The sequence below is a fragment of the Coturnix japonica genome, chromosome Z (assembly GCF_054131305.1).
Source record: "Coturnix japonica strain WE chromosome Z, WE-NBRP24, whole genome shotgun sequence".
NCBI lineage: Eukaryota > Metazoa > Chordata > Aves > Galliformes > Phasianidae > Coturnix > Coturnix japonica.
Genome location: NC_140702.1, coordinates 3,529,097 through 3,539,350, shown reverse-complemented (window position 1 = coordinate 3,539,350; position 10,254 = coordinate 3,529,097). Strand labels below are relative to the sequence as shown.

Here is a 10,254-nt window from a genome sequence, read left to right as displayed (position 1 = left end):
ATTATTCTAGAAATAGAAAGGTCAAAAAGTACCCTTTCTCACCTGTTACATCGACTTTGAAGGTGAGTTTCTGGCCAGCAGCCTCGCAGCTGTACTCCCCTGCATCTTTCTTCTCCACCTGGCTCACCACCAGCCGACGCCGTTTGCCCTCTGACTCAGCGTTGAACTTCTTGCTCCAGGTGATCAGTTTCCCCTCCTTGTACCCCTTCACCTCCACCTTCTCCTGGGCTTCCTCGCAGCTCAGCGTGGCATTTTGGGTCAGTACAGCTTCACCTCCTTGTCTACCTTGTCCTTGTTTGTAGACTCACCTTGGGAAATGATAGGCATATCATATCATATCATATCATATCATATCATATCATATCATATCATATCATATCATACCATATCATATCATACCATATCATATCATAAAGCTAAACGTTTTGCAGTCTAATAGCAGATTTGAACATGAGATTTAGAACACCTGCATGCACAGCTGAACCTCCCCCTTCTCTTTTTTTCTGCTCATGTCTCTCTACATTTCCAGTAAATCAGAAGGGAACGGCCCTCTAGAACAGGCTGCCCAAGGAGACTGTGGATGCTCCATCCCTGCAGGCATTCAAGGCCAGGCTGGATGTGGTTCTGGGCAGCCTGGGCTGCTGCTTGGCAACTCTGCACATAGGAGGGGGCTGGAACTGGATGAGCACTGTGGGCCTTTGCAACCCAGGTCATTTATGAGTCTGATTATTGGCATTATCCACCTCATTGTGTCATTCAAATTTTGTAACCAGATCTCTTCAAACACCTCCCCTTTTCTCACTCCTTGCATGCCTGGTGTGCTCTTGCACTGTAACCCTGCAGACATCAGCTGACTACAAGAGCTGCACAAGTTACCCTCCTTGCCTATGGTTTGTTGCAGGAATTCATTCCTGGATGGAAAAGCACATGTAGAAAAGTGTTGCTATGACACTAGTTGACCAAAATGTTTTGCACCAGAGGGGCGGCAAGTTGATCCTCCAAATGCAAGACACACCAAATGAAGCGTTCCTTTATCTCTGGGATTCCAAGCATTTTCTCACCTCTGACTTTCACTTGGAATGTTGCTTTGTCATCTTTTGTTTCACAGCTCTAGCTCCCTTGGTCTTTCAGGGTCACATTTTTGACCATGAGCTTGCGCTGCGTCCCCTGGGAGATGATGGTTGTCTTCTGGTCCTGCTTCACCTCTGTTTGATCTTTCTTCCATACAACAGCTCCGCTTGCAGCTGACACCTCACACACCAGCTCCAGGTCTTCAGAAGGACTGACTGATATTTCTGGAGTCATTTTGGGCTTGTTGACAACATTAATGGCTTCATCTGAAGAAAAAAAGAGAAAGTGGTTTACATCCTGACTCAGGCTTATTCAGCACAGCATGAAGATACAGTTAGAACTGATTGTAATGTCTCTGCTCATTACATTTGGGTGATCGAGTTTCACCTCCGGAGATACTCACATACAAACGTGTGCTTGATTCTCCTGTGTAAGGAAAGAGTAAGTTCTATGCAGACAGTTCTTATTTCTTTTAATCAATTCTGTATTCTGCACGTGTTCTTCTGAAGCTAAAATGAAGGCAGCTAAGTAACGTGTTTGCAATGCATGAACAAACCTATTCAACACCTTGTCTCTAAGCTAACAAGCAGCGTTTGAAGAGCACATCAGTATTTCATGCCCTTCATTCCATCCAGACAGAACCTGCCTGAGGAGCAAGCTGATGGCTGTCAGCTACAGGCAGACCTAGCTTAGCATTGCATTTCTTAGAGCAACAACTGTTGCTTTCAGTCACTGAATATACCAAGGCCAATTGCTATGCCAGGCACATTTATGGCATCAGTGAACAAATAATGCGTTAAAAATTGTAATAGACAGGAGCCATCTATTCTTTTAAAACTAGGTAACCAAAGAAGAACAGTCCCTCTAGAGTCAAGCTGTTAAGAACTAACAGCATCAATCAATATCACATAGATAGATTACTTCCCTGCCCTAAGACCATCTTGTGACCATTTGTTGCTCCTAATTAAGCCCTCTTGATGGCTTTTTTGTCTGAGCCATGTGACATTTTGTGATAGGAGTTACTGCTAGTGTTCCCTTCACCCTACACCAAAGTAGGAGGTATCCATTCTCAGGGAATCATGCAGGCTTCCTCTGGATTTGATGCTCAGAGACAGCCCCAGAACTTTTTAAATCTTAGCTTAGCTCTCATCCAATAATGTTCATCAAACAGTGCAACTTGTCCTTTGGGGATGCCTTTGTTCTGCATCCACCAGTTCCAACGGAGTCTTCTTGGCTTGTTTTAGATCAGTTTTTCAACAGATAAAGCCAGGGTCTTTGAATTACAAAGTGAAATTGCAGAATGCATGATTCTCAACCAAACAGAACGGGAGGTGGGATGCAGGGTGAATACCTGAGCCAACACCACCTGCAAGCAATCCTTCAATATCTTAGGAATCTCTAGCCATCCCAAATCCAGTGTTGGGCTTGATCTATCATCTCTGCTGAGTTTTTAGCCTGCTGATGGTGAGCATCTTGGTGGAGATGGGTGAGCAGTCGGACTAGAGGGTCTTAATCAACCTTAAGGATCCTCTGATCAGAGGAAATTGAATGTGCTGTTAAAGGTCACAAGAGCTGCACTGCAGCATGAGCATACACAGCAAAAGGCTTTCAGTAGAGCTTCGGTTCATAAATGAGGGCTGGGTTATGGAAAATAGGCTCAAGAAATAAACCAGAAAACAGATCTTAACGCCAGGTTCTGTGAATGCAGCCAGCTGAATTTCACAGATATTGAATTTCAATGACAATTTCTTGTGTTATTTTACCCTCCAGCTCCACCCTGAACAGGAACAGATCAGTGACAAGCATTACTCCTCCAGGCTTGACCTGACAGTGCTTTACTTGTACTATGAGCTAATGCCAGGAAGAGCAGGAAAAGAGTTTCATCCACGTGCCTTCTCCTTCCTTAGTAAAACCAGTGTGAAACTGCAGCCACGTCAGGCTGAAGGAGACGTCTCAGATGTCCTGCCTGGATGCAGGAGCTCACGTGTCAGAGGATGTCTGGCACGTCAAGTCTCATGGCAGTGCAGTGCATGACAAACTGCAACAACACTTTCCTGTGGGCTCCTTTGGGCACGAGGCCCAGCGGGTGACACACCTCTGGCTGCAGCTCATCAGAGCCTCCCAGCAGCCACGTGATGCCCATGGGAGAGACACAGCTGACCCGCACAGCAGATGATTTACCAGCTAGCTCTGATTTACAGCAAGAGAAGATACAAGTGGTGATGCTGAATGGTGAAATACTGCGAGTGTGTGGCATAGGTATAAGATTTGTGAGCCTGAGGATGTTCAAAGTCAGGATGGACAGGGCTCAGAGCACCTGATGGAGCTGCGGTGCCCCTGTTCATTGCAAGGGAGTCCAACTAGCTGACCCTTAAGGGTCTCTTCCCTATCTATGAGATACACAAAAGCTGATTCTGCAGTAACCAAGCTACCAACAGCAGCTGTTTGTCTTACAGCTTGCCAACACAGATTTTAAAATAACAGCATTGATTACTCATTTGATAGTCACATTACAGTGCAAAGCACATGGAAACGTCCATCAGCTAATTCATTTAATTCTTTGGGCAGACCTGCCAGTATGAAATATTATGCTAACATGACAGAGAGAAGAAAAGCAAAATTAAGACTAGCTGACAAGCCGTGGCAGGAAGTTCTGCTCTCCATCAATTTAGTCCCATTATTCAATTCTGTTTGGAGATGTCTCCATGACTCTCTGGAGTTTGTTCTTTGAGAAGAAGCAATTAAGTAAGCTCTCCAATGCCAAAGTGCATGCACTACTCTAGGCCTTTCTTGTTTCTCCATGGATCAACAAGGGTGACAAGCCAGCAGAATATGATGAAGAGCCTCATCATGCAAACTCATGCATTTTATCCCCCTCACAGATGCACTGACAACTTACAGCATCATCCATTGAGACGTTGTGAATTTTCAGGATGTGTTTCTTCCCCACAATGTGCAGTTCATATTTTTCACTGGCCTTGAGCTCCTTCCCATCCTTCATCCACTCCACAGTAGCGCCTGTGTCTGAAAGCTCAGCCTGCAGTTTGGCTTCCTCACGCAGCCGAGCGCAGATCTTTTCTACATCTTTGCTCTTATTGGTAAATCTCACTGCAGCACCTGTCAGGAGCAAAGGCCTCGTTAGTTCAATTGATATCAGGCTAACATGGTCAATGTTTGCTGCAACATCTCTGAAAAAGTATCACCTTCTGTTCCTGCACTCATCATTGTGTCAGTGCTGAGCAATTCAAGATATTTCATTTGGTCTTCTTGCCGGATTTACTAAGTAAAAATCAACCAAACATCTCCTTCTACTGATTAAGAATGCTCTAAACATGCTTCTGCAGAGGTTTCCACCCAATGACAAACAGGTCCTCCCATCATGAATGTTTATTTGTTCTATTTGGTCATGCAACGCTGATTGATAGAGATATTATTGGAATGATTGCTCCCCTACTTCTAAATTATTCCAGTGCAATCAGAAAGGCTGTCTGAACCTGGAGCTGAAAGTACTGCTCTATGGTGATGCAGTGGTAAACCTGCTGACTGAATGCACTGGCCAAGAGCTGTGAACTGCAGACATTCATCAGCTGGCATGAAGCAATCTGGTTCAGATACCAAGCAGCTGGGTAGATTGGCTTACCCTACACTCAGTGCTATCATGTTTAGGTCATTACCAGGACTCACGTCAGTCCATGGGATGCAATTTCAGGTATTTGGTACAGTCAGTGAATGCCTGCAGCCCCAGTTCTAATCATCAGATCACAGCAACTATGCCTTGACTATAAGAGGAAAGGAGAAGGATCAAAGCAAATACCTCTCACTCTCATCTTGGTGCTGACATCAACATTTTCGGCAACAAATTTCACTTCTGCTCCACCATCGTTCTTGGTGATGTTCTTTATGATTAGGCTGTGAGTAGTTTGGGTTCTCTTGATGATGCAGGTCTCGCTTTCCTGTAAGACTTTACCACTGAGGTACCAAGTGCTGCAACACATTGTTGTAAGATCAGTAGTAAACATGGCATCCCCTCCAGGTACAGCTTCACCAGTTGTTAGGGGGGATTTCACAACCAGGACTGGTCCTGAGGAAGAACATGTAATGCTCTTTAGATGCAAGTCTGGTATCTCATTTAGAGATGGAAGATTAAATCATGGGTACATTTCTACTTCTCCCTTTGCATGAGTGCTAGAAGAAGCACTTCTGTGCTTAAGATCTGTTACAGAATGTTCTGCCTCTTGCACATGTGAGATATCAAAAGATAAGGATATTCACGTCTCTCTCACAGAAACAGAACTTGTATCACTTTAGTGGTAGCTGGAGGTTGATAGGAGATAGGAGAACTAGGAATAAAGGAAAGCCTTTGGTGTGTTAATGCACTGCTATCCTTAAAGTCAAATGAAACATCTTTAGGGAACCAACACAGCTGCTCAGCACACACTGACCCATTTCCATTGGGGTTTTTGTGCTTACCAAGGTGCATGCTTCCTGGGAATTCCAGATACAGGCTCTGTCCATGCACATTGACTGCAGACACTCGGATCTGATCATCAGCCTCTTCAGACAGATTGCTCACCGTGAACTCTGGGACGGGGACATGAGACTCGTGGCACCTCACCCAGGTGAAGCCAGTTAGTTTATTGGGTTCCACAATGTAGCCATCGATTGGAATGGGGCGGTGCATCTTCGGAGGGGACCATGCTAGCGTCACTGAGGTTTCTGTTTTATTTTTCACCACGGGGTCAGCTGGGGGCTGGGTGGGAGGTTTTCTGGGAGCTGAACAGAAATAAATACAGAAATATTAGCATAAGGTCATGTAGGCTGGAAAAGACCTTCAAGATCAGCAGACTCAACTTTCAGCATGACCTACTGAGTCCCACCATTAACTACTGTGGTACCTGAGGACATACATGACAAGCTTATTCCTGCAGGTATTTGCATAGTGAATATATTCACCCTCTGGTTGCTTTGGAACATTTTAGAGGTTAAAATCCCATCAGACTTTTTCCACTGTGTTCAGCCACTGATACAGGCAGGAGGCTGGGAGTTACCTGATGGGCTCTAGTTACAGACTACTGACACAGTAAAGGATTGATTTCATTTCATTTTGGCCATCAAAAAGTTTGGAGTCTGGTTTAAGTCATCCATCTAGACTCCAATTATAATCATATGGAGAACAGCGCATTCAGGAGAACTTATCCTAATAAACCTGAATGAAATCACAGAATCATAGGATCACGGGAGGGCTTGGGTTGGAAGAAACCTTCAAGATCATCCAGTTCTAAACACCCTGCCATGGGCTGGCTGCCCACTAACCAGCTCAGGCTGCCCATCACCCATCCAACCTCGCCTTCAACACCAAGGACAGGCATCCACAGCTTCTCTGGGCAGCCTGAAATGGAAGCAATGAGCCACATGTTGAAGATACTCAAATATTCATGACTGTAGAGAGAGCCAAATACTCCATACATATTGCCTGCCTGGTCAATGGTATTAAAATGCCAACAACAGACTCATCCAGCTCATTGAAAATGGTGTGAACACAGCGTACAGGATTCTTCCAACAGCTAGTTAGATCTGCAAAGAGTAAAAATAGGAAATCTCAATGCCATACAATTTTCCCTCATAACATAAATAGACACATAACTGCTTTGGGGTGCACTGTTACCAGCCTGTCAGTTGTTGGTCAGTGCTAGATGCCAAAGGTCCCACTAACATAGCATGAAGCCGAAAGCTAGACGCTGGAATCAGATCTCCTGACCTTACCATCAGAAACTGAGATGTCATATTTTGCTCAGAGGTGCCTGCTTGTAGGAGGGACAGTTTCCGAGCTTTTTCTACTCCAGGATCCAGCTCAAGATTCAGAATTTAAACAGCAGTCAGAAATTAAACTGAGCTTTGTCACATCCATCAAATAGAAGGAGTGGTTGGGTTCTACAGCTTTCCAAATAACTTAGAAACTGGTACAACAATCAGATGCCTACCTTTTCTTTTTTAACTTGTTAATACATAGAGCTTAATAGCATCAGAATGCCCCAAGCACTTCAGACAACACGACAGCTGTAAACCCTTCTTTAAGGATTCCTTTGTTTAACCACTGAGTAACTGTAATTCAGTGGTGCTGCTAGGAGAAGGGAAGTCCTAATCTTCCCAGATGGTGAATAGAGTTGATGTTCACATGCAGACTGGTGCTGCAGCACAGCCAGAAACCACTCATTTGGGATACACAGCACCAAGAAAATAATGGGAATAGCTTCATAAAATCAGGCAGCTTCACCCAAATTTCATGTCAGGTCCATTATTCTTCCTATTTTCAGGAAGAAAGGTTTTCCCTTTTTCTTGTAGTTTTATTTTCTTTTCCTTTCATGCAAGCAGCTTTGTAGCTTACAAACTGTTTTCTAATCATCTCCTGGTATGGACAAATCACACAGGTTTGACTCCATGTTTTACATAGTTAGCAATTTATATTTGTTCCACTATGGAACTGTACAGTCATAGAATGGCCTGGGTTGAAAAGGATCTCAAAGATCATCCAGTTCCAACCCTTTGCTATTTGCATGGATCTATCTTTTTCATACGGATATTCCCATAGATGTACATATATATACCACACCTACAGTCCCACAATCTGCTACAACTCCATAGAATTATCAAGGTTGGAAAAGACCTATAAGATCATCCAGTCCAACCATCACCAATACTTCCCAGTTAAATCATATCCCTCAACACAACATCCAAACGTTTCTTGAACGTCCCAGGGTCGGTGACTCTACATGAGAGAAAAGGGCACACAGATAAGGGATTCTGCATTTGCTATTAGCAGAGGTGGGATGAGACCGAGCACTGCCCCAGCTCCTGGGATAACGCAGAAGGGCTGAGACCTTCCAGCTGCTTCCACCCAGGGTCACACAGCAAAGCCGACCCTGCAGGAGTCTGCATCATTCTTTGCATGGCATTGCTAAGAGGAAGATCCCCCCCCTACCCTTGGCTCTACACTCCAGCTGCTGTCTGCCATCTGTAAAGCCACCACAGCTCTCCTACTGGAGTTCCCATCTGCACAGTGACAGCTTGGTTTCTTCTTACTGTCCAAACAGCCACAGCCTCAGTGCTTCTCAAATTTCCCCTTTTCAGCTGATTTCCTCTTTCTAGTGGCTGGGCAATTCCTCCCTCTCACAGTCATCCCTCTGCCCCACTCTATGCCCACAGACCCACAGAGGGCACACAGAGCCAGCCCTGTCCCAGCAGCTGCTGCTTCACATCTGACAGTCTCAGGAGCTGAGATCCAGGCCGAGACAGCACTGCCCAGACATGGTTTGTAGGACGTTTGTGAGAGGAAATAGAGACTCCCTAGAGACCCCCACAGCCCCTGCACAGCTCTATAGAACAGTGTGATAGAACTACCTCTAGTAGAAGCAATCTCCACACAGAGATCCTTTCCCAGTGGCACTCAGCCCTTCAGTGGGGTCTAAGAGAGCTGCAGCCAGACTCAAACACAACTGCTCACACAGCTCAGCTGCCTTCACCTGTGCTCCTGACGCTGACACATTGCAGCCCCACATCCCCCTCTGCCCCCCCACAGCCCCACACCCCCCTGTCCTCCCCGCACTCCCCATCAGCCCATCCCACCTCAGTGCTGCCTCTGTCTCTTCTCTCCTCTCCCCGTCCCAGCGCCGGCCTCCCCCGGCCTCCCATTGGGCAGCGGCAGCTCCGCTGGCTCCGATTGGCTGAGCCGCAGTGCGCGGGAGTGGCCGTTGTGGGGGGGGCAGAGGGGGATGTGGGGCTGCAATGTGTCAGCGTCAGGAGCACAGGTGAAGGCAGCTGAGCTGTGTGAGCAGTTGTGTTTGAGTCTGGCTGCAGCTCTCTTAGACCCCACTGAAGGGCTGAGTGCCACTGGGAAAGGATCTCTGTGTGGAGATTGCTTCTGCTAGAGGTAGTTCTATCAGACTGTTCTATAGAGCTGTGCAGGGGCTGTAAAGGGAGCTGAGGGGGACTGTAGGGGGGATATGGGGCTGTGGTGGGCCATAGGAGGACTAGGGGCTCTAGGGGGCTCTGAGGGTGTGTAGGGGTTGTGGGGAGCTATTGGAGGATATGGGCAGGTATGGGGCTTTAAGGGGTGGTGTATGGAGAGATAGAGGGTTGTGGGGGCCTTAGGGTGATATGGGGCTACTGGGGGCTGTCGGGGACTGTGGGGAGGAATATGAAGTTGTAGCAGATTGTGGGGGTGTAGCTGTGGTATATATATGTACATCTATGGAAATATACATATGAAAAAGATAGATCCATGTGTGTTCTGGGCTGCACTGAAAAAGGGGTGGCCAGCAGGAGAGGGAGGTGATTGTCCCCTCCTGCTCAGCTCTTGTGAGGCCCTATTTGCAGCACTGTGTCCAGGCCTGGGAAGGATGTGGAGCTGTTGGGGTGGGTCCAAAGGAGGGCCACTGTGATGATCAGACGGAAATTTGGGTGAAGCTGCCTGATTTTATGAAGCTATTCCCATTATTTTCTTGGTGCTGTGTTTCCCAAATGAGTGGTTTCTGGCTGTGCTGCAGCACCAGTCTGCATGTGAACATCAACTCTATTCACCATCTGGGAAGATTAGGACTTCCCTTCTCCCACCAGCACCACTGAATTACAGTTACTCTAAGGAATCCTTAAAGAAGGGTTTATAGCTGTCATGTTATCTGAAGTGCTTGGGGCATTCTGATGCTATTAAGCTCTATGTATTAACAAGTTAAAAAAGAAAAGGTAGGCATCTGATTGTTGTGCCAGTTTCTAAGTTATTTGGAAAGCTGTACCACCCAACCACTCCTTCTATTTGATGGAGGTGACAAAGCTCAGTTTAATTTCTGACTGCTGTTTAAATTCTGGAGCTCAAGCTGGTTCCTGGAGCAGAAAAAGCTCGGTAGCTGTCCCTCCTAAAAGCAGGCACCTCTGAGCAAAATATGACATCTCAATTTCTGATGGTAAGGTCAGGAGATCTGATTCCAGCGTCTAGCTTTTGGCTTCATGCTGTGTTAGTGGGACCTTTGGCATCCAGCACTGACTAACAGCAACTGACAGGCTGGTAACAGTGCACATCAAAGCAGTTATGTGTCAGGACGGGTCAGGAAAATTGTATGGCATTGAGATTTCCTGTCTTTGCTCTTTGCAGATCTAACTAGCTGCTGGAAGAATACTGTACGCCATGTT

At 46.2% G+C, this 10,254-nt stretch overlaps 1 protein-coding gene across 1 annotated transcript; it reads right to left on the bottom strand.

Annotated features, from left to right (window-relative positions):
• Positions 1-220: 220 nt before the first annotated feature.
• On the bottom strand, positions 221-5,147 carry LOC146753542 (obscurin-like protein 1). The gene is made up of 3 exons (XM_085530621.1): positions 4,886-5,147; positions 1,062-1,337; positions 221-308 (listed from the first exon to the last, which is right to left on the bottom strand). Exons 1-2 carry the CDS (start codon positions 5,088-5,090, stop codon positions 1,111-1,113), a joined length of 432 nt encoding a protein of 143 aa, XP_085386747.1. The 5' UTR covers positions 5,091-5,147; the 3' UTR covers positions 221-308; positions 1,062-1,110.
• Positions 5,148-10,254: the final 5,107 nt, after the last annotated feature.